Source organism: Medicago truncatula, chromosome 2 (assembly GCF_003473485.1).
Source record: "Medicago truncatula cultivar Jemalong A17 chromosome 2, MtrunA17r5.0-ANR, whole genome shotgun sequence".
In the NCBI taxonomy this organism is placed as follows: Eukaryota; Viridiplantae; Streptophyta; class Magnoliopsida; order Fabales; family Fabaceae; genus Medicago; species Medicago truncatula.
Window position 1 is genome coordinate 2,752,462 of NC_053043.1, and position 23,905 is coordinate 2,776,366.

Below are 23,905 nucleotides of genomic sequence, written 5' to 3' on the forward strand. Positions count from 1 at the left end.
TAGGCTTGCCAGGCTAAATATATCATGAGTTAGTGTTAGCCTGTGCGCCGGTCATGACCTGAAATTGGGTCGTGACATATACTCTTGTGGTGTAATCAAAGTTTACATATTGGTGATTTGTAAATTGCAGCATCTTCTACGCAATATTACAAGTGTTTTGGCTTCACAGATAGCAAAATCATCAATACAGCTATCCCTACAAGGACTCTTAGCACATAACCATTTGAAGATCAGGTCCAATATTTGTACTCTGTCACTCACCTTATATACAAACAACCCTCTTTTCTTCCTCCTCTCGTCCGGCACAGAACTCATATTTTCAACATTTTTGCTAGATGTAGCATGCTTTCGGAAAAATGATGGATTATGCTCCATCAATTTTATGATGGACAAGATTTGTCCATGACAGCTGTACAACTTAATATTTTTACTATATAGAGGTATATATCATTAAATTCTTGAGAGTCATGCTTCATTCCATCATATGTATTCTAGCCTTGCAAGCTTGTGACAGTGACACTGTTATTCGAGTCGTTATTTTGTTGACCTGAGTCTGCTCTATGCTCAGTCTGACTTAGAAGGAATGCAGGTTGAGATGGATGAGGAAGTTTAACAATCTCACTATTAAGCATTGAAACAACTGTGGCCATAGTAGGTCTCTCCTTTGCAATTTCTTGCACACAAAGAAGTCCAATGTGTATGCATCTCAAAATGTTACCCACATAATCAGCATTACATATTTCTTGATCTATCAAAGCTACAACCTCATCTTCATTCCATAGTTTCCATGTCTTTAAAAAACCAAAAAAAAAAACAAGAAAAATTAAGACTTACATAATATTGAGCTGTAATATGAATCTATGGGCGAAAATTTAAAAAGACTTACATATCCTAAGAGAGTGAGTGCTTGATGATTATAGAAACTTGTATTTTTCCTACCACTTATTATCTCCAAGAGCAAAACCCCAAAACTAAATACATCTGATTTCTCTGAAAACAGCCCTTCCATTGCATATTCCGGAGACATGTATCCACTGCATTTAAATTTCATTATCAAATTAAATATATATTATGGCTCTTTAATTGCAATGTTATAAGGACGTGTATATAAAGATAAAACATGCTTACTATGTTCCCACAATCCTTCTTGTATTTCCCTCGTTTTCGCTACCTCCGAAGATTCTAGCCATGCCAAAGTTGGATATTTTTGGATTCAGTTCTCCATCCAACAAAATATTACTCGGCTTTAGGTCTCTATGTATTATTCTTAATCTCGAATCTCTATGAAGATAAAGCAGTCCGCGAGAGATTCCCTCAATTATGTATAAGCGTTTTTGCCAATCTAAAATCTTATTTTTTATTGGATCTGTAGAGACATCGGTAAGTAACTAAGTAATCATAACTAGCAAAATGCAACTTCTTTCCTTCAGTATTAAAACCACTTCAGGAAAGAACAAGTTAAGATGTGCTAACCAAATAGATAGAAATCTAAACTGTTATTAGGCATGTACTCATAGACCAACATCTTTTCTTCGCCTTCGATGCAACAGCCTAGAAGTCTAACAAGATTGCGATGTTGAAGCTTGGAAATCACAATCACTTCATTCATAAATTCTTCTAACCCCTGTCCTGATGCCTTTGAAAGTCTTTTCACTGCTATTGCCAGTCCATCTTGTAATTCTCCCTGATATTTTTTTCAGAAATATGAGAACATATAATACAAAATATTAATCAAAGATAAAAACTTCACATGACTTAGTTTACCTTGTACACTGAACCAAAACCACCCTGGCCAATCTTATTAGGTGAACAAAAATTATTTGTTGCACTTGAAATTTTCTGAAACTCAAATAAAGGAAGGTCCTCTATTTGTTGCAATTGTTTCACATTTCCAATAAGACTTGCATTTCGGTTTTCTGGATGGATTTGCCTTGTGCTCGACACCAACATCTTTTCTATTTTCCTTCTTGCTGATTTCAATTATAATCCCAAATACATAATCAAAAGAATAAATAAACAGAAACACAAACATTTTGAAGGATGTTTCTTTATTTCTTAAATTAGAAAAATAGCTTTACACATGTTACATTGTTACCTATTAGTTTAATTAATGATTATAAGTAAGCAAATAATTAAGAAAACGTGAAAATTCTAGAGATACCTGCATATTTAGAAGTCCATGACCATAAGAAATAGGCTGCAGTAGCAAAAATAATTGCTCCCACTACCCCCATTGATATGATGATTTTTGTAACATTTTTTTTCCCATCTCTATCTGTAGCTGTTAACATAATTTAGATCACAATATTGTAATTTGACTAGAAATATATTTCTATAATAATTAATAAATTCACTACACCCAAAAATAGCTATGAACTATGAATACTCACGGAGTTCTGAATACGCTTGGCGTATGTAAAGATCAATGCCTCCACTTGAAAACCTGACTATATCAATTAAATTACCACTCCAAGTTAAGCAACGAATTCCATTATCAAATGCATAAGCAGTGCAATTACAATTATTCAAGCACTGAGTTTTACATTCATCAACAAAAAGATATGATTGTTGTACAAAATCTGGTATTTTTGTCATCTCTAGCTTCACAAAACCATCTTCTTTGCCGCCTAATTCACTTCCATTGTATTTCACCCTCTCACACTGCAGTGATGTCCTTCTCACACACCCACTTATCCAATTTTGTCTATTCCATTCATCCACATTTCGCGGCTCAAAACCTGTCAAACATGTGCATATTGGTGAGTTTGTCGAATCACAGTTTCCATTAAGACCACAAAAACCATAAATATCACATTCATTTTGTTGAGCAACAGTTGTTCCAACTTGATGCTTATTCATCCATGAAGTGTAAATCAGCTTGCCTTCAGAATTCACCACAGCAGTTGCAAAAAAAGAACTATTTAGCAGTGTATACGTAGTCTCAACAAGACTTCCATTATCTTTCCTTGAAATGCTGAATCCATTCAGATATGCAGAAATGTACAACAAACGGCTTGGTAATCCAATAAACACTTGACCATTAAATGGACCTGAGCGCCAGTAAGGTTTTGTTTGGTTCCATACAAAAATTTCAGGAGCATTGAGACGCTCCAGGCTAAAAGAGAATTCCCCAATAGCTGGATCAGAAGGAGTTTTCCATGAAGTGAGTTTTACTTTTTCCCCTGTTCTTTGGTTTGTGCTAATGCTCATATTTGGAAGGAATGCATCAGATGGATGTTTGAAACTCTCCCATATTATATTGCCTGTTATTAGAGATATAATTAGTTAATAGTTAATTAATTGTTTAACCGATTATTAAGTTTAACAACGAATTCTCTATATAAACACGCATTTTCATTAAAACAATATGATTTCGATTTTACTTTCTACACGAATCTCTTATTAAAGACTTCCATATAAAGTTAACTAATATCAAAGTATAAATTAACCAATAACTATTTATATCTCTAATACCTGTAGTGTCTTCCTGCAAGACGAGGTTTCCAGTAGTTTGAAGATGAGCTGTGACATTAAAATTTGATGCAAAGTTGGAGACATTTGAGGACCATATAACATGTTTTTGTCCATTCAGTACTACAAGGTTTGTGTTGTCATCAGACATGGTGATAACCCCAGAAGAATCTTGTAGTGGTTTTTCTCTATTGGCTACCCATATTATGTTGGATTGATTGAGATACCAGATTCCTACGTAGCGATTTGTTGTGTTCATGGGGCTGAAGAATCCAAGCTTGAATGCATCATCATTTGAGCTTATAGTTTCAGAATCTTTGATCAATTGAGAAGATGTAATTGTGTACATAGAAGCACTACCAATTTCGATCATCATGTAAAGAGTTGAAAGGAAGAATAAAATATGTAACATGTTTACTTGCACAAGGAGTACCAACATGTTTAGATTAATTCACTATATATTTCATGGTCTGGTTATTATATGCACATAGGGAGGGGACTGTAGTTACCTATTTAGTTGAACTTTTCAAGTCAGAAGTTGGAATAACACCAGATAGATACATCATTTTTCCACACCTCTTTTTCTTTTTCTTACCGTGTTTTGAATTTAATTCCCAGTTCAGGTTTGACTAAAAATGCCTCTAAAAAAAGGTTTAACCAAAATAATATAAAGAACTAAAATGATGTATAGTGTAGTATGTTGTTGTCTAATATTTTCTTGGAGGATAATGTCGAGACAAGTGGGACTGGAGTCTCAATCCAGGCAAAGAGTACTCCGTATGAGGAGCCTATCATTTGATGTCTTCTATGGTGAAAACTGGTAGGTCGGGATAGTATGACATGGTTTGTCATAAAGAAACATATCTGAAGATCTTTTTATTTGTTTGACGGTTATTTCTACGAAAGATAACCTGATTCATCGTGAAATCATTCTCTAAACTTTATATCTTTGTTTGAGTGGTTGTGGTCAAGTTAAAAATACATATCATTTGCTTAATGTGGGTGCATTTTATGGTATCCTTTAGGCGTATATTGGACTGTGTCTTGGCATATATGTGGGATACAAGTCACCATTGAAGAAACTGACGTGTGGCAAAGACAATTGCGGTCAATTTGTATTGAATTTTCTCAAAATTTGAAGGCAAAAATCAACTTTAGGGCTGGTGAATTTCTTAGCAGCTGATGAATATTCAAAGTATCATTCAAACGTATTCCCTCTGAAATATAAGTAAAAATATTTCAAACGTCAAATGGTATTTAGTCTAAAACTTGTCTTTTAAAATCACTTTTAAATATTACTTTTTCAATTTACTGTGAATATAATTGTTGTTAAATATATGGAAGGATTAATTACAGTTTTGATCATTCCTTCTATTTTCATTTAGTCACAAAATTTGTCCTCCTATTTTAAAATCATTCATTTTTAATTCCTCTTTCAGATTTTTAAACTTAAAAATTTCGATATATCATATTCGAATTAAAGTTTTTAGAGAGTTTTATGATAATATTAAGGTTCGTGATAATTTTACAGACTAGGTTTCCTGCTGTAAAGTTTCTGTGTTGTTTCACCTGTGTAACATATCGTGACAAAGATTTTCCATTAAAATTTTGAAATTGAACAATGACATTAAAATTTGAGGATGCCAAATTACTTGAGAGTGAGACATTTGATGACCATATAACATGTTTCCTTGGATAATGTGTCCCACCACATGTTTGGATTCATTCACGACTTCACAATAGTACCATTTGACTTAACTTGTAGTTGGAAATTTTGAATAGATCCAACCACGTCATTTTTTCACAACTATGACAGAATTTAGATTAAATGCAGTTCTTATACTTTTTTAAATAAAAAATAAAAGAATCGTCTCTCTTTCTGAAAGGAATAGCAAAAACAATACTAGAACAGCATCTAATTAATTTTGTCCTTTTTCTTTTTCTCTACACTCTCTCAGTTTAAGTTTTTCCGAAGAAAAAAAAAATTTAATAAACATTTTTTTTTTACAAAATGTTCCTTGTTAATAGTAAAAAAAACTAATAAACAATTTCTTTTATAAAATTAGTCATTTTTTTAAAAAGTTTTAGCCATTTTTAATACTTTTTCTTTGTCATGTTGAGAATGCTTGTAAAGGAAGCAAAGTATGTGTGTGTATAGTGAAAAAAAATAAAAAAATTTAAATATTTAGAACATTGACTACACACATTTCAAAACATAATTATTATATATGATTCCCTAACTAGTGTCTTTTCCTTTTCTTTTCGTTTTTATACAATACTCCAACTAACAATCAATAAGAGTTGGATATTACTTTGAAAACCGTTCTTGTCAAGAACTTCAAATGGTGAAGAAGGCTCCTTCAAATGTTCGGCCTTGTAGGAGAGGGTGTATCGTCAAACACTCTACATGTTTGAGTTAATATGTGCTTGAGGTGGTGGCTAAGCTTAGAATGAAGCATGTCATGAAAAGTGTTGAAATAAGGCTTATACCCAAAATTTGTGACCCAAAATTATTCATTAGACAACTATCTTTGTGGACCATCGTAAACAAGTCATGATTTTCTCTATTTGAGACGGTTCTGACTTGATTAGACCGTTCTGACTCCAAATTTGCTCTACACAACTCTGACTTGATTTTCTCTATTGCATAAATTATAATATAAATAAAAATAACTTTGAAAGATACAAAGGATTTTACAGATAATTATGCATACAAAACACCATTTGCGTGAATTTTTTTTTTTTTTTTGAAGAAGCTAAACTAACCCCCTCAAATTGGCACTAGAGAGAATCGAACATGAGACCTTGAGGAAGAGCACACTACCGGATTCCAAGCTTATACCACTACGCCAACAGAAGTGGGTTCATTTGGGTGAATATTAATAGCAAGTTTTACTTTTTATTTCAATTTTCAACATAAGAAACCCAAAACCCGTAAGATGAATTACAATAATATACTGACCGACAAAAGAATCATAACATCAATCTAACAAACACAAGAAAAACAGAAGAAGAAAAAATCAGAAAATTAACACAAAATAAAAACCAAAAAGAACAAATATTAATAACATTCGGAAAAATAGAGAGTCTTCCTGAGAGTCTTCCTTCATTTGGCATACTTGTTTACATTTCAACATCACAATAGGCCCTTTCAAAACTCTTAGCTTTAGAAAAATTCACCAGCACGGGTGAACAAGATATCCTTAGAGTACGGTGTCTTGTTTTCAACAATCCAACCTTAAACCTTATCCTTGCTCTGATGAACACATCTAATGCAATATCCCCAGAAGATCTCTCAAGCTTAAGATCTTTTGGCACAGAATCATACAAAGCCACAGTTTGAGCAGTGAGTCTTGCATGCATCCTAGTAACATTCTTATGTGGTTGAAAAAATGGTTGAACTGCATTTGTTGCTAGGGTTTGATCCTCGTAACGCACCGACACTTCAATAGAATCATAGTATAGTGACACTTTGGAATTTGGATTCTTTGATCTTATTGTGAAATCAAAGTTTGCATAGAGGTGATTTGCATCAGTTAAATTGAAGTTGTGGATTGAAGCATCTTCAACACTATATTGCAAGTTTTTTGGCCTTACAACTAGCCAACTTATGAGTACAGCTAAGCCAACAATGATTATTAAAGCTAAAATTATTATGGCAATGTAACGTAGCAGCATTGAACTTTTTGGTTTGGTTGCTTGAGGATTTGATTGTGTGAGAGGTTGAGCCATTTTTTGAAAGGCTAATTCAGTTTAGGGTTGTGTAGTTTTAATTTGATTGAAGAACCAAATCAAATGATGTTTATATATTGCTATGTATGAACCATCAATTCAAGATAATATTCTTTGAAATATTTTTTAATAAATATTCACTTTTTTGCTGTCAGAATTTCGTGCATGAAACTCAAGAGATCTATGAGATTCTATATATATGCTAAAACATTGTTCTTTACTTGAGATTCTATATGCTAAGTAATTGTTCTTTACTTGAGATTCAAGTGTCACAATATATTTGGTAACATACATACAATCGCAAGTAATATAGCTGTCGGTATAAAGTGTCCAATTAAATTGAAATGGCTAGCTAGGAAAAAGTAATATGGCATGCTGGTAATTAAGCTTCTTTAGCATGCAAAATTTTATGATTGTGAAGGTGACATGCCTAAATAAAGAGAGGCTGGCTTAGTACATATTTACATTTAATTACGTAAATTACTGTCAAATTTTGGAACATTGTTTGTATTGTTTTTTCTTTTTTATTCATTACGATAGGTTTTAAGCATTTCGAGATTATGGCATGATATCTTCTTGTTTAGGAAAAGGGGTATAAAAAAAGAGTTAATATTCTTAAGTCGGCAATGGTTAGTTTCTTTAGCACAACAATTTTGTTGGTACCCATTACCTGTAAAGTGAGATACTCATTATCACCATAATCGTGAGAAGAAAATAATCTAAGAACATTGTTCTTTAATCACTTAGCAATTGTTCACATACAACTTAAATTACTCAAAATACTTTCAATGTCAATTAACTACCATTCGTGGAAAAGTGATTAAACCAACTTAAAAAAGTGTTAACTCTAGTTAACTATTTTGCAGCAAACGGTGGTTAATTGTCATTCAATTTAATAGTTTGGTTGTGAGCAATTGCTAGATATCTAAAGAGCAATTTGAAAAAGTCTTACTCACGGGTTTGCAATTAGCAAAACCATTTTGACAAAAAATAAAATATACAATTAACAAAGTTTTGTACAAACAAGGAGATAGGGATGAAAATGGAAATTGCTATTTCTCTAGAAAAATAGCATCAAGAATTTTTCAAGGAATTTTTCAAGATACAGTCAGTAAATTTTAATTTTAATTGTATGATTTATTTATTCACTTCTTATTTTTCAGTCAGATCTCCTTGAATTGTGGCAAATAGTGCATTGTGATTGGCTGCTATTTTTTCTTGAAGAATTCTTAATGTTATTTTTCTAGAAATATATCATTGCTCGGATGAAAATAAGTCAGATCGACTTCCGAGTTACGATCTAACCTACATCAAACCAGAGTTAGTCTCCGGATGTATCCTTTTTAGGAGTTTCTTTTTTGTATCTTTCAAGTATAGGCTTTTTTTAATAGGTGTCTTGATTTGCTGATGTTTGTTTTGTAGCTTCTCTTTGTCAATCATTTTGGTTAGACCATATCAATAAACTCTTAAGAAGTATCAAAATAAAAAAACCAATAAATAATAATAATAATAATAATAATAATAATAATAATAATTAATAGAAACGAAATCCTTTATATTACTCTCTTAAAATGAAATACATTACAAAAAGTAGTGTGTAACTGTATATACAATGAGAAACTTGACGGTACGTTGGAGCTTTACATTGCTTCGGTTGTTTTTCTTTTTGATCCTCTTTCAACATAGTTTTCCCTCCTATGCATTCTTTTTCTTCCTTATGTCAAAATATAGGTACATAAAGTTCACCCTGCTGAATATAATTTACATTTCCAGTTTTCCACCAATATGAGCTAGTCATTTGATTGCCATCATCTTCTTTTGTTTATTCTGAAATCCAGAAATTTATTGATATAAAAAACAAGAAACATTTGAAGTAAAATAATAATCATGGGAATGATTTAAACGGTGCATCAAAATTAATCTCTAAATTAAAAGGGAAGTTGTATAATTAATTTTCAACTATACTACTAAAACTTGGGAGTGCTTACTTTCTAATGAAGGAACCACAACTACATGCATATCAATGTTGTTGGGTGGTAATTGTAAACGAAGAGGATAGATTTTTGCATTCAAAGGGTTGCGAGAACAAACAACAATATCATCAAGACCTGTCTCTTCTTGTAACTTCTCCTTTAACTCATCCACACAACTTCCTTTGAATGTAAAGAATTTTTCTTCCCTTCCTTCATGAACATCTCCATTTTGATCACCCACATTATAAAATATAATCCTCCCTTCTTTCATTGGTGAGTCACTATGATCTTCAAAATCTCTACTGCCCTGCATTTGAAAAGGGCATTTAAGACAAATATGTTAAGATATAATTTAATTTATGCATCCTTAGCTCTAAACTTTCATATATTAGCATTTCACATGAATGAAAAAGAAAAGAAAAAAAATGATTACAAAAATTCCGTACATTATTAATTTAGCTATTTTAATTTATTATATTTTGTTATGACTTCTTTTTTTTTGTTACAAAAATTTTAGGGTGAGGGGATGGTGCCCCAGTCCAAGGCAGGGAAGACCTTCGAGCTCAAAGAGCACTTACAAAGGTATTTACATTTACCTCCCTCCAAAGGCATTAGTGGGACTCGAATCCGGGTTCTCTCGGATTCAAGACCTGTCATTTTACCACTAAACCAAGCCTTTGAAGTTATATTTTGTTATAACTTGAGCACATGAGAGAATCCAACCCAAAAGAATGTCTCATTAAATGGAAGAGTTTTATCACATTGAGTTTTCTTATCAATCATATGAGACTCAAACATTGTCATCTTTTTTAATAGTCAGCATACACACGACTTTTACTTTATTACAACTGACTCGTGGAAGCCTTTTTCTCTTCGGCTTCACCCATCTATCAATTTTTGTTATTCAACTCTCAATAAAAGTGTTTGACGTTATGATTTAAACTTGTAAAGAGAACCCAACCCAAAAGATTAATGTACTAGGTAAAAGAATTTCATAGCTTAAATGTGTGATTAAATTTTATTATTTTATTCAATATGATACTCGTAATTAACACATTTCATTCCACGGATGACAATATAATATGGATATACACATTGTGCATGAAAAATAAACAATATCTCATTAATCATAGAAACACACACACATGGCATCTTTTCAACCATTGTTTTAAGATGTATGTTCTACAATTAGAAACTTGAATCACATGCATTGTCTAAAAGAAACCAAACCATTATGTAGACAAACATGCATGATGTGATGATAATGCGTACAATCAATAATTAAAAAAAATATTTAATTGCACTTTTGGGCCCCCTATCTTTTTAAAAGTTGTAATTTTGGTCTCATAACTAATTAAAATACAAAGCAGCCCCTATGTATTGGATCTTTGGCAGTTTTGGCTCCCAAGGCCAATTTTGACTTGGTCTTCGCTGATGTGCCAATTTAAAATAAATAAATATTTTTTAAAAAAATTAAAAATAATTTTTTTAAATTTAAAAAAATAATCTTTTTTACTAAAAAATATACTTTTTTAGATAATTAAAAAATAAAAAAAAATTAATTTTTTAAATAATAAAAAATACATGTGGCGTCCGTGTACGTTGACCAAGTCAAAATTGCCAAAGATCCAATACATAGGGACTGTTTTTGTATTTTAATTAGTTAGGGGGCCAAAATCGCAACTTTTGAAAAGATAGGGGGCCAAAAGTGCAATTAAGCCTTAAAAAAACTATAATCCCAATTTTTAATTGCTACACATCGACGGATTGTAATTGTTATAAAAGTAATCGAGATAAATATTAAATTAAGTTTTTAGCAAATTAAAGGAAGCAAACCTCATTTGATATGGAAGACGAGAACCTTAGGTCAATTGCGCCAAAGGGATCATCATTATTTGAAAGAGTAGGAGATTGAGGAGAAGGAGAACGAGAACGATTGGACAAAGAGTTAACGGGACAAGATAGATCTTTAACATCAATAGGTGGGACGTCTTGTATTTGCTTCGGTGGTGGTGGTCGAAGCTCGACAAGATCAATGTCCCATAGAACCCAATTTGTCGTTTTTGTACGATATGGAATATCATGCGTGACGGAGTTTCTCCATGGTGGTAACCCTCCATTGGCGCGTAAAAATTGGCCATAACGAGTCCTAAGTCTGATTTGATTACCTTCTCTTATAGGTTCCCATTCCAAAGATGAATTCAACCTTGATGGAAGTGTTTGCAAAACTTTTTTCCCCGTTCTACCTAACAAGAATGGCATATTAGATGCCGTTAAGTATTTACCATAATGACTCTTCAATCTAATCAAGTTTCCACCATCTACAAACTCCACCGTCCATTTAGCATTGTTGTAGCAACCAAGACGATCTTGGTAAACACCTTCTTTGTCATCATCTGCCAACAAATATTTGTTATGGTGGCTTCTCAAACGAACCACTTTAGCCCTTTGAAAGAATTCCATTCCCACCTAAATTGAATCAAAATGGAGGTGCAGAAACTTGATTGATCGATGAGTTTCAAAATATGTATAAGGATATTGTGATGCACAAATTATTTGGAAATGTGGGGTTGAATTTGAGAAGGAAAGTTTAGGCATGAAAAAAGAGGCAATATTATGATGAACTAAAATATTTGTTTTCATATACGTGTTGATTACGAATGATAGAAGCGTATGCCTAGAATTAGAGTATTGGTTATAAAAATAGGAGAAAGAGAATTTATAAACAGAAATGAGTGACTAATAATTTACTTAAAATAGTAAGAACCCATATTTATCGTGAAAATAATGTTTTTTATTGTTTTGTATTGAAATGCATAACAAGAAGAACTCTTCAAATGAGTTGGAAAGCTTTGATGTTTTGAGTGACCAGATGGATACTGCTTATAAATAAGGGTTCAATCAAGATGAAACACAAGAGTCTAAGCAAAATTTAACTCACTTGATATTTCTCATCTTCGAGTAATCATAAGAAAACCAGTCCTTTTTATTTTATTCCACGTATGCAACAATTAAATTAGTTGTCATTTACTACTCCCTCCATCTCTTAATAAGTGAGCTTTTGTAAAATATATTATCCTAAAATAACATTCATTTTACTTATTAATGCAATATTAATTATTTTTCTCAATTATAACTCTAATTAATACTATTTACATCACTTCCAATTTAATATATTCTACTTTACATTTATGATAATGGTAAATGCACTAATACTTGACAAGAGCACTTAAAATAATTTTTCTCTCTTCTTCATTAATACATTTTTCTTAATAAGTGTGAAATGATTAAACGGAACAAGTTATTTTATTTTTGAAGGAAAATAAAACATGTAATTTCTCTATAAAAAAATAATCAAATTTTAAGTTTAATAGTTCTCTAAGAAAGGTCTTTTTTTTTTTTTTACGATAAAAAAAAAGGCCATTGTAGTGGTAAAAAGCTATAAGCAAGCTTTTTACTTACTCCCGTTTGGTTTGAGCATGAAAAATAGCTTATGTAAATAAATAAGTTTTTATTTTATTTTATAAGCTCTCACTAACGAAAACTGTTTTTTCATAAACTACTTTAAAAACTTATAAATAATACATAAAACTTATTTATTTGCATAAGCTGTTTTATATAAGCTCTAAAATAAGTCAATCCAAACTGGCCCTCAAGCTATAAGCTAGTTTATAGTTTATAGCTTATAGCGGATAAGCTCATATGCTTAAACCTTGATTGATAAACATCATTTTACCACGAGTTTATAGCTTATTTCATGAGCTTATAACTTATAACTTATCATTTTTTCTTTCATTTTTACCCTTATTATTTTATCTAAAATTCACTTATACCCATTATAATTTATTATAATTTTAAAAAAAATAACCTCTTACAGTTCCATAATAAACATGCATGCCTCGTTTTTCTTTTTTGACCGAATATGCACACCTTGTTGATATATATGATCTATTTGCCTTCCACTTTTTTAATATAGTAGATTATACGTGTTTTTCTCTACCAAAAAAAAAAGAATATACGTGTTTTTTTTAATGATATTACACCTCCCTTGTTTTCAACTAAATAAATTGTTTTGTCTATTCCCCTAAAAAAAAATTGTTTTGTCTGTTATCCCTTCTCTAGTTAACAATGCATATAATAATTCTTATTAAAAAAAATGTATTTAATATATTATTCAGTAATTTTTTTCAAGAATAATTACACTCACCTCCCTTGAGGTCTTCTTAAATAACACTAACATCCCCTCTAATTTTTAATTAAACACTTACATCCATTAATTTTTATTTAAATTTACAAGCACCTCCCCTATCATGTAACACCGTTAGCTTCTTTCCCTTGAAGCGTGAAGTTTGATGTCTAAACATAATAAATATTCAATATTTGGATGAAGCAAGTGATTTTAATTCACATCAACATAATAAAGTTGGATGAATTGCTTAATGTTGCTTTTGTAGAATTGGAGAAGGAAGTGAATTGATAGAAACTGAAATTCTAAGTTGAAAAACTAGATAAACCAAATTCAAGAGGATGAAGAATAAGTAAGTGCAGAAATCGATTGAAAATATGAACTCATTAGCAGCATATATTGTTGAAATCAATGCTGCATATGTAAAATCAAGAGAAATTTGTTAATTGGAAATCTTAGAAGAAGAAGAAGAAGAAGAGGGTGTGAATTGAAGGAAGGTGTGTGAATTGATTTCAATCGAAACGTTTCAACACTGTTTAATAAAGGATATATACAAAATAAAATTAGGTTATAGTGTGATGATTGAGGGAAACGTTATCAATCTCTAATAACATTCTTGTAGTGTTTTAATTATCAGTGAGTTAACCACCCCAGGTAGTGGTAGCAAAATTGGTAGCTAATCTCTAAAAAATTTGTCATATATCTAACGGAAAGCTAACCGTGTTACATGAGAAGGGAGGTTAGTGTTTAGTTTAAAATTAGAGGGGATGTTAGTGTTATTTAAGAAGACCTTAAGGGAGGTGAGTGTAATTTTTCCTAAATTTTATTATGAATCAAGAATATTCTTTGTCATTTTGCATTTATCAGCTAGTTAAAGCGTTAATTTTACCAAACACTTCAACTAGCTTATAAGCTATCAGTCATCGATCATAATTTATAAGTTATTAGTCATCAGTTATAAGCTATCAGTTAGCTTATTAGTTATCCTCTATTTTTTCCAAATAATGTTTTGTGTCCTCATTTGACATGGTTCAATTCTCACCTAAAATTGTTATTTTTGGCTCTGTTTGGCAAGGCCAAAATATAAGCTTATAGCTTATAGCTTATAGCGGATAGTTTATAAGCTCGTCTAACAAAAAAAGCTTTGTTTGGTGACAGTTTTTTACAACGAGCTTATAACTTATTTCATGAGCTTATAAGCTATTTTTTAGACGCTATTCCAAGTAGCGTTTGAGCTTATAATTTATCATCTTTTATTCCATTTTTACCCTTATTAGTTTAACTAAATTCCATTTTTCACCTTTTAGCATTCATTATATTATAAATTAAAATACATATGGTTTAAACATGCATATATGAATAAAAAGAAATTAATGAAAGATATTTTTTCTGTTATGTTTATGTTTTTTTTTTTACAATTGTTATTTTTTTTATAACTATTTCAGTATTTACTGTCACTATATTGTTACGGCAGAACATTATTTTTACGCTTTACTTTTTTTTTTAGTACAAACTACTTCTTTTTTTTAAAGAAGGTACAAACTAGTGTTACGTTTAAAATATGTAAAAATAAAAAATTGAAGGGATGTAATTTTATTTATTGTTAATATATTTTTTAACACTTTTAATGTAAATTTTCTAGACAAATGAAAATAAATATAAATTAAAATTTAGGGATTTAAAATTAATTTAATAATAATATTAAATTAATAAATTTAAATTATTAAATTTTAATTAAACATTAGTTGATATAAACTTTATTATGAATTAAAAATGTCTTTTTATGTCATTTTACATTTATCAGCTAGTTGAACCGCTAATTTTACCAAACATTTCAAGTATCTTATCAACTGTCAGTCATAAGTATCAACTATCAGCTGTAAGTTATAGAGTTATCAGCTATAAGTCATCAGTTATCCGCTATTTTTACCAAACATAACGAAAAGGTCACTACTAATGCCACTATTATCAATAATGATTTTTCATTCCCCTTTTTCTTTAAGACGGTTTTATTAGCTAGGATAAGGATATTACCGATATCAAAAATATTAGATTTCATAAAAGTAACCATGTGATAGCCAATATTGAATAAAGTAGATCCTCACACAAAAGTTATAGTTAAAAATATATGGAAACTTACCCTTGCTTACCTTGAAAGCGGATAACAATTTCGGAGTGAATCAAATCGTGTCAAGTGATGATAGTAAGAATGTCTTCTATAGAATTCCGAATTCTAATATTTGATGGTAGGGATACATTATTCTCGCATGATAATTGGGTGGCGGATATTCCTTTGAGAAGTAAATTCCCCCGTTTATTTGACTTGGTTGTATATAAAGAGAGTACTGTGGAGGAGATGGGAAGGTTAGGTTGGGAGGTTGGGGGGAGGGGTGGGAGTGGAGACGTCGGTTGTTGGTGTGGGAGGAGGAGTGTGTGGAGGAGTGTTATGTTCTGTTACGCAATGTTGTTTTGCAGGTTACGGTTCATGATACCTGGCGGTGGTTACTTGATCTTGTACATGGTTACTCGGCTAGTGGAGCATATCACTTTCTTACTACTCCAGTGGTGCCTGTCGATAGGTACTTGGTTGATGATGTTTGGCACAAGTTAATTCCATCAAAGGTGTCATTGTTCGTGTGGCGTCTTCTTCGTGATCGATTGCCTACTAAAGATAATTTGGCAAGACGTCGGGTTATTCCAGCAGCTAACACGACATGTTCGGCAATTTGTGATAATTTGGAAACGGCTAGACATCTGTTTTTGGAATGTAATGTTCTTAGTTCTATTTGGCCTTCAGTGTTACATTGGTTAGGCAGTTCAGCAGTTCTGCCTGGTGAGCTTCGACATCACCTGAATCAGTTTATTCATATGGCTGGCTTACCTAGATTTACACATATTCACCTAAAGATAATTTCGTTTGCTTCTGTTTGGGTGATTTGGAAGGAGGGGAACAACCGCATATTTAACAATGCAGCCTGTAATCCTTCTTCTCTCCTAGAAAAAATTAAGTTCAATTCTTACCTTTGGTTGAAATCAAAACAGACAGCTTTTAGTTACAGTTATCATGATTGGTGGAAAAAATCTCTTTTGTGTATGGGCGTCCACTAGTTTCTTGTTTTGTTGTTGGTGCTTCTAATGTTGGGGCATCTTCCTTTGTAAATATTTTTGGTTGTATCATCTTTTGCACATCTTATATGGGACGATTCATCGTTGTTTATAATATATCATTTTAGTTTGTTCAAAAAAAACTCTCTTAAGTTATCCATTTTGCTTTATTAGTATTACTTTAAATTAGTCTTTAAACTCTTAAATTTTATTGGATAATACGGTTATCAAGAAAACATAGTAGGCCCAACATCCAAAGTACATGCTATCACGTAAAATCAGTACAGAGTGCATTATGTGCATACTTTTGGTCATGCCTTCTTTCATAGAAGCCACATATCTGCAGAAATCCAAAGCATTGAAGTCAGAATCTGTGTAACCACAAAGCTAAGTCCAAACTTCTGAAAACTACGTGAAATTTCTATTATCTGACCTCTTTGTTGCTTTTCTTTGTATGATCCAAAAAGGCACAAGATTTCGGCAGCTTCCTTAAGTACTATGTTATGGCCATGAAAATAAGAGAACTTCCCAATTGATGGAACAGACATCTATCAAAGATAAAAGAAATTCAACTAATTCTTAACCAAGTTTGTAATGAATTATACTAGCTAACTAGTATTTTATATTAAATATTAACTAATGTGATGATATATTTTATTTTCTCCTTCCGGTCCTTATTATAAGAAAAAATTTCAAAAAAATTGGTCCTATTTATAAATAAAAATATCACAACTTTTAAAGTGTAATTATTGTTTAAAATACTTTTTTATCCATCATTATTTATGTTTCACAATTTTTTATGAGGATATATATTTATAAAAATATTCAAAAAGTTACACTAATTAATGATTGCATCGGTTTTAATGTTTTTTTGGTTTTGTTTCTTATAATAAGGATCATGTGAAGTATGAGTTTTTCATATATTCTTCTCACTTGAGTTGATTATTTGAGGTGTGTTTGGACCTTCTAGAAAGCAACGTTAGATTGGACTTTGATTATCATATTGGAGTGTGAGCAACAACAAAATTGAGTTTGAGCATCACATTTTCATCTAAAATTTTAAGGCATCTACGACATGGATTATCTTTACATATTGTCTAACCTCCATTTTCCTATTCAATGTGAGATTTATAATTCACTTTGACACATCAATATATTATCTTCATACACTCATATTATTGTTGGGACTTCTGAAATAGAAACATTGAGTTGAATCATCATATTGAACTATGACTAACCAGACAAATAAATTTTCATACCACATCTTCACCAAAAGCTTTAAGACATTAGATACATGAGTCAGCTCATTTATATGTTGTTTAATTTTCTACTTTTCTATCTAATACTTATAACTTATTATCATTAAACTCAACCCGTTGATATGTCATGATCTATTTAAAAGGTGAAAGACATGAAGTTGATACTATATAAACCTATTTGCTTGTTTTATTCAATCTTTTATGGATATACAACAAATCTATATAGTCTCTTTTTTTGTAATACCTGTGTGGTCTTTTTAAGACAAAATATTGTAAGAATTGCGCTTGTACGAGTTACCATTGTCTTTTTTGGTACATTACCATTGTCCTCTAGCTGTCTAGCATATTAGTAAATGACACCTCAAAATATTGCAAATGACCAACCAGTAACCACTAAAATACATTAGATCCAAATTAGTGCGTACTGTATGATGGTTCATCGATATCTTTAAACACTAAATTCCAAATCGATAATTTTGAACGAAGGAAGTTGTCTATCATGTTAAATCATGCAAGGTTCGACTCTTAGGAATATGGGTCTCATTCTTGTTAAGGATTTAAAATTGTAAACAATTAATAATGTTCTTTTAAAAAAAAATTACTTTTTAATATTTTAATATGTTAAATACATAAATTTTAAAAGGCACTTTTTAGCATTTTCTTATGAATATATACGGGTGTTTACGGGTATTTTTGTTCAAAGAAAGTTAACTAAATATATAATACAAATAAATATTTAATCAGTTTGACTTAATTGATAAACCCATGTTTTGTGTAGGATTGTTTTGAACATATTTCTGAATTAGATTCGGGTTTAAGGGTAAAATTGGTTCAAAAAAGTTTTAAAGGTTAAGGCGATTTGAAATCAAAGGTAAAAACAATCAAATTAAAAAGACTTGAAGGTAAAATTGTATGAAATCGAAAAGACGGAATTGTAAAAATATTTAAAGTAAATTTGCAAGTTGCAAATAAGTAAATGAATGTAAAAACAGACTTTGAAATGAAATGTTTGACAAAAAAGTAATTTGCTTCAAAGTTAAATTACGGTTATTGAAAAGAATTTAAAGACAGTGGAGGGCATACTTCTGATTTTCTTTTTTTGTGTTTACAAACGTAAGCGGTGTTTAATCATTTAAGTTTATAGAGTAGGTTGATATAATACAAGTTCAAACTCAGACAGAAATGATGAAACAAACGCACATCATTTATGTTAATAGTATAAAATAACAATGTACATATGCCTATAAATATGATTATATTCAAATCTCTAAAATACTCATGTCTTCGGATCTGCAACGTTGACAACAACAAAGTCATTGATTCGATCATCGCTTAATCGAAGTTGATAGGACAATCTGAACCGAAGAAACATCTTACTTAGACGAAAAATCAAAACAATACCGCACGAAGACAGAAAATCAACACAAACAATGGCGAAATCACAAAAGCATGTGAAAGAAGACTGAAAATATGTGAAAATTACTTATTTAAAGAGAAGAAAAAAAAAAAAAAAAAACTTTGAAATGGTGATTTCAGGCCAAAATTAAGTCTAATTTATCCCTCTTAGGTAGATCAAAGAAGAAGAAAAATGATGACGGTTAAGATTTAACAAGAATAGAGAATACTTTATGTTCTTAAAAGCTTGTGTCTATTTATAGTTAGCAGTAGCCTCTAACAATTAAGTATTTCACATTTTGTTCTCTTTTAAGAACTATTATTTATTTGACACGCATTATTGATAAACCCACATCATGTGTTGAATGATCATGTTCTCAACCATCAATAAATTCCCCTTTAAAATAAATTATACATTTGTTAACTTTTTTGAGTAATGTAAACTTAATAGTATATATATTCGTTCTCCGTATATTTAAATGTATTACTATAAATTAAAATTAAAATACGATATAACGTATAATTAAATTCTCTAAATATATATGTTAAATATCAAAAGGGTGTTAATCTCATTTATATATTAGCTTGCTAGTATATTTACAGGGAAAATCTAATTTAATTTAGAAGTTTTTCCTTAAACTTTGTACATTCAATGTCTTAAAAGTTTCAAAAGTTATCTTTTCAATATCAAACTTATTTTTAATTCCGTTTTAAACTTCTTAACTTGTGTCATCAGGCACAACTTAGCATGACCCTTATATTTAAACTTAGAAAACATTATTAATTTAAATATTTTTATATTAAATAGGCTTTTAAACAGGTTAGCATGTCATATCAGACTTTCAAAAGATCAGGCTAGCTCAAGGCTAAAATATAAGACTATTACTTTTTCCACCTACCTATTTCTCACGCGCCATATTATTTTTACGAAAATGTCCATATGATTTTCAAATTTTGTAATCCGAATTCAATTTTTCCTTTGTTATGGGGTTGAAAAATGTGTTTTTCACCAATTTAGATTTTATAATCCGAAAACCTCAAAAAATAGGGAGCGTTCCTTTTTTTTCGTATTATAGAATACGGAAACCCCATAAACACTATTATTTAGGGAAATAGCAGTTTGGATTAGATAATCTGAACTGTGTCGGCATAAATTTTGAACCTGTTTGTAACATGGATAGCTCTCATCCTTCTATTTTAGGTCATTGTTAGCTGTTTTCAATAAAAAAAAAAATGATTTTTGGGCTACTTGATCTGCTCCAAAACTTCCCTAGAAAATCAGAAGAAAACAAAAATCAAGGATCAAGATTCCCAACTTCTAATGGGACTCCGCCTCTCAAAGTCTAAAATTTCATCGTTTAGACTCATTTTTTATTTTTCATATTCTCATAAAAATCCGAAAAAATTTGCATTAGTTTTATTTGATTTTTTAAAAAAATTTGGTGGTATTTTTATATATATTTTTATTTTATTTTATTTGACATGTTCTATCATTTTTTTACTGTTTTTTGTTGTTTTTAAAAGCGAAATTCGCAACTGCTGAAATGAGAGAGATTCTGATTGTGGCTTATATATAAGCATATTTCGGATTATATAATCAGAACACATCCAAACTATGTTCAGATTATATAATCTAAAACTCATGGGATTTTTTGTATAAAAATAAAAAATAAAAAAATAAAAACCGCGTGAGAAGGTTATAAGGTGGAAAATGTAATAGTCAAAAAATAAGCATATGACAACTCCATATCAGACTTAAGCCTTAAAAATTTTGACATGTCAGACTTAGGCTATGTGAAACTAAATTTGACCAAGTCTATTTTCACCACTAGTTATTAACGTGAAGACTTCTTTGATGGGTGATTTGTATGCACCTCTATAAGCCTTTGAGCCTTGAGCTCTGACCAGATTTTGGTGAGCTCCGGAACCAGCTCACTTGAACTTTCTTGCTTCAAAAAGTTTTTTGGCGGTCATTTACCGCTCATATGGTCATTTACCTCGATAACAAATTTATACAACCAAAAAAAAGTACTCCGTAATTTGAAATTGAAAAGCAACACAAAAAAATTGAAATTGCTAATTTGTTACTTATGGTAAGTGACAAAAATTGATGTATGCAAAAGGAAAATGCTAGCTACATAAGTGATTATTGATTATGACCATTTTGTACTTAGGTAAATGGTAAGTCACACTCACATTATAGAACTTCCCACGCACCTTCCAAGAAGGCCACGAAATATTACAATTGTGCCTAGCATACCAACAACCTTAAAATTTACTCCTTCCACAAATTTCCTTCATGTTAATTTGTTTTTTCCTCATCTAACTATATATATAAATGCTCGTCCCACATACATATTTCCAACAACAAACATTGTTCCTCGCTATATAACAGTAGGCAAAGCTATTTTGTTTTATTTTTTTTATTTTGTTTATATTACAACTTCACAAAATTGAGCAAAAATGGCATCGAGTTCGAGGAAGAATGGTGGATCGGTTGTTTTTGAGGACTACTTCCCTTCAATGATGGAGAAATTAGGAAGTGAAGGGTTTATGAAGGAGTTGGCAAATGGTTTTAATGTGTTGATGGACAGGGAGAAGAAAGTGATAACATTTGAGAGCTTAAAGAAAAACTCTGCATTGCTTGGATTGGAAGGTATGAACGACGATGAAATTACTTGCATGCTAAGAGAAGGTGATATTGATGGGGATGGAGCTCTTAATGAGATGGAGTTTTGCACCCTCATGTTTAGGTTGAGTCCTGCTTTGATGAGTGACTCTAAGCAACTTTTGGAAGAAGCTATTTTCACTGGCCATTGATGTTTTTTCTCCTTTTGTTAATGTCCTTGATCTTGATTACCCTCTAAGCATGCTTTAGTGTGTGTTTGCGTGTTTCTACTTGGTTGCTGAAAATCTTATTCAACAATGAACTCTTCTTTTTGTTTGTTTTCAGTATGTTGGTGAGTATGCCATGCTAACTAGTAGGCATCATCATCAAAATCTAAGAAGAAAAATTGTTGATTTAGGCTTCAGTTGAATCAGAAAAAAAATATATTATAATTCCTAGTATTTATTCTAGGTTTCATTTTGATCCTTTATGTATTAAAGATTTCACTTTGATTCATAACGTTACAAATGTTCCACTATTTTAGTCCACTGCATCAAATTCTAATTTAAAATTTGTTAAAAGAATATTATGTGACAGATCGTGTACTAGGCAGCATTTATTTGTTGATATGGCTGCTACACATAGTGATGACTAGAAGCGTTTACATGACTGAAAAATAACTTTTTTTTAGGGATGACCGAAAAGTAACAACTTTAAAAAATTCCTAAAGGTGGAATCAACTTAGTCCCTCTAATTCAATAAAGTTGAAATTAAAAATCATCCAAGTCAAAGAGAGAATACCTCAAAGTTCAAAAACCATTTACAAAATACTTAAAATGACTAATAGCTCAAATTCGTCCTTGAATTTTTAAAAATCGGTCAAACTCGTCCTTGAATTTTGCGAAATATCTATTTAGTCCCTGAATTTTACAGACGTCTATCAAAATGGTCCCTCTGTCCAAAAGCTCCGTTAGTGGTGATGATGTGTCCTCTTGTATGTTGTGTTGTCCTGTACACGTGTTAACAAGGCAGTCACGTGTACATGGATTAAATTGATGGAAATAGTAAAAATTCGAGATTTAACTTTTCAGTATAATTTTTCCTGTGTTTCCAATTATACCCCTCTATTACATGTGTTGTCCTAGATCGATTTGAGACTTACTATCATAATTTGAGGACTAATTTGATGGATTTTGTTATAATTTATGGGCTGAAATGATTGATTTTATTTGCAGAGAATGAGTACAAGAAGATATGGCATGAGAGGACCAGTGATTTCAAATGACATGCATAAACAAACACCACTGAGGGGTCCTACTCCGCAAAATCCAACTGCTCCTAGAGTTATTAGAGTTCCAATTCAAATTACGGGTCATATGCTTCTACTCAACCCCAATACATGGAGTTTATTCCAACTCCAGGATTTCCAAAGCATTGATGCATGTTTAAATTATGCTTTTGGACTAGTTTAATTAATGTTTTTTGGACTTGTTTAGTTTATGTTTTTTTGGATATGTAATCACTTAAGAACATCAAATGATTTGATGACTTGATGACTATGTAATGTTATATTTTTTTTGCTATGTAATGACTTATGATGGTATGCAAATGTCTGTCTTTTTATAATCAAAGAGTTTGTCTTTTACTTTTTACTTTGTTCAGAAAATGTATGCACCAAGGATCACAGTGATATCTATTGTGAAAATTCAAGGACCAATTTGATGGTATTTTCACTAAATTGAGGATCGATATGATGGATATGTATATAATTCAAGGACCAATTTGATTGAATTTTTTTGACATAAAGGTTTTATTCATTCATTGACAACCTCTTTTCATTACAACATTACATGGGTTTGGCACAATACAATAGCATTTTAAACAACTTAATCAAACAAAATACTCCTATCAATATCTTAATCAACCTAAGCTTACTTCCTACACAATCAACTTTATCCATCAACCTTGCCCTCCAAACCTCTTCTCTCCCCCTATCCTTTGGCTTCTCCATCAACCTTGCATTTCTTCCATGACCAGCACCATTGTTTTTAAAATAGCCTAGTTCTTCAGCTTCATCAACCCACACAAAAAATTTACAATTTTCACCATCATCCTATATAATCAAAAGACAAAACCAGTACTATTTAAACAAATCATTCACACATCACATAACCAT

At 31.0% G+C, this 23,905-nt stretch overlaps 5 protein-coding genes across 5 annotated transcripts; 2 read left to right on the forward strand and 3 right to left on the reverse strand.

The window, feature by feature from the left end:
- Positions 1-374: 374 nt before the first annotated feature.
- Positions 375-4,051, reverse strand: LOC11430764 (G-type lectin S-receptor-like serine/threonine-protein kinase At1g11300). The gene is made up of 8 exons (XM_039830323.1): positions 3,475-4,051; positions 2,391-3,263; positions 2,162-2,281; positions 1,765-1,970; positions 1,474-1,690; positions 1,129-1,366; positions 887-1,034; positions 375-791 (listed from the first exon to the last, which is right to left on the reverse strand). The coding sequence occupies exons 1-8, from the start codon at positions 3,908-3,910 to the stop codon at positions 492-494; spliced, it is 2,538 nt and encodes an 845-aa protein (XP_039686257.1). The 5' UTR covers positions 3,911-4,051; the 3' UTR covers positions 375-491.
- Positions 4,052-6,350: 2,299 nt separating this feature from the next.
- Positions 6,351-7,259, reverse strand: LOC11421614 (uncharacterized protein At1g08160). The gene has a single exon (XM_003593377.4). It carries the CDS (start codon positions 7,201-7,203, stop codon positions 6,595-6,597), a length of 609 nt encoding a protein of 202 aa, XP_003593425.1. The 5' UTR covers positions 7,204-7,259; the 3' UTR covers positions 6,351-6,594.
- A 1,515-nt stretch (positions 7,260-8,774) lies between these two features.
- On the reverse strand, positions 8,775-11,865 carry LOC11419810 (uncharacterized). Its single transcript, XM_039830234.1, has 3 exons — positions 11,013-11,865; positions 9,192-9,483; positions 8,775-9,030 (listed from the first exon to the last, which is right to left on the reverse strand). Exons 1-3 carry the CDS (start codon positions 11,637-11,639, stop codon positions 9,026-9,028), a joined length of 924 nt encoding a protein of 307 aa, XP_039686168.1. The 5' UTR covers positions 11,640-11,865; the 3' UTR covers positions 8,775-9,025.
- Positions 11,866-15,571: 3,706 nt separating this feature from the next.
- LOC112419242 (uncharacterized) lies at positions 15,572-16,470 on the forward strand. Its single transcript, XM_024776430.1, has 2 exons — positions 15,572-15,739; positions 15,838-16,470. The coding sequence occupies exons 1-2, from the start codon at positions 15,572-15,574 to the stop codon at positions 16,468-16,470; spliced, it is 801 nt and encodes a 266-aa protein (XP_024632198.1).
- A 5,005-nt stretch (positions 16,471-21,475) lies between these two features.
- On the forward strand, positions 21,476-22,245 carry LOC11418847 (calcium-binding protein KRP1). Its single transcript, XM_003593381.3, has one exon. The coding sequence runs from the start codon at positions 21,585-21,587 to the stop codon at positions 21,939-21,941; it is 357 nt and encodes a 118-aa protein (XP_003593429.1). The 5' UTR covers positions 21,476-21,584; the 3' UTR covers positions 21,942-22,245.
- Positions 22,246-23,905: the final 1,660 nt, after the last annotated feature.

Coding starts and splice junctions, on each gene's coding strand:
- LOC11430764 (XM_039830323.1), bottom strand. CDS start 3,910: ATGTTGGTACTCCTTGTGCAAGTAAACATGTTACATATTTTATTCTTC. Junction 3,264..3,474: donor CTTGCAGGAAGACACTACAG/GTATTAGAGATA, acceptor CTCTAATAACAG/GCAATATAATATGGGAGAGT. Junction 1,367..1,473: donor TTTAGATTTCTATCTATTTG/GTTAGCACATCT, acceptor ATGTCTCTACAG/ATCCAATAAAAAATAAGATT.
- LOC11421614 (XM_003593377.4), bottom strand. CDS start 7,203: ATGGCTCAACCTCTCACACAATCAAATCCTCAAGCAACCAAACCAAAA.
- LOC11419810 (XM_039830234.1), bottom strand. CDS start 11,639: ATGGAATTCTTTCAAAGGGCTAAAGTGGTTCGTTTGAGAAGCCACCAT. Junction 9,484..11,012: donor CGTCTTCCATATCAAATGAG/GTTTGCTTCCTT, acceptor TTTCAAATGCAG/GGCAGTAGAGATTTTGAAGA.
- LOC112419242 (XM_024776430.1), top strand. CDS start 15,572: ATGTCTTCTATAGAATTCCGAATTCTAATATTTGATGGTAGGGATACA. Junction 15,740..15,837: donor TGGGAAGGTTAGGTTGGGAG/GTTGGGGGGAGG, acceptor GTTGTTTTGCAG/GTTACGGTTCATGATACCTG.
- LOC11418847 (XM_003593381.3), top strand. CDS start 21,585: ATGGCATCGAGTTCGAGGAAGAATGGTGGATCGGTTGTTTTTGAGGAC.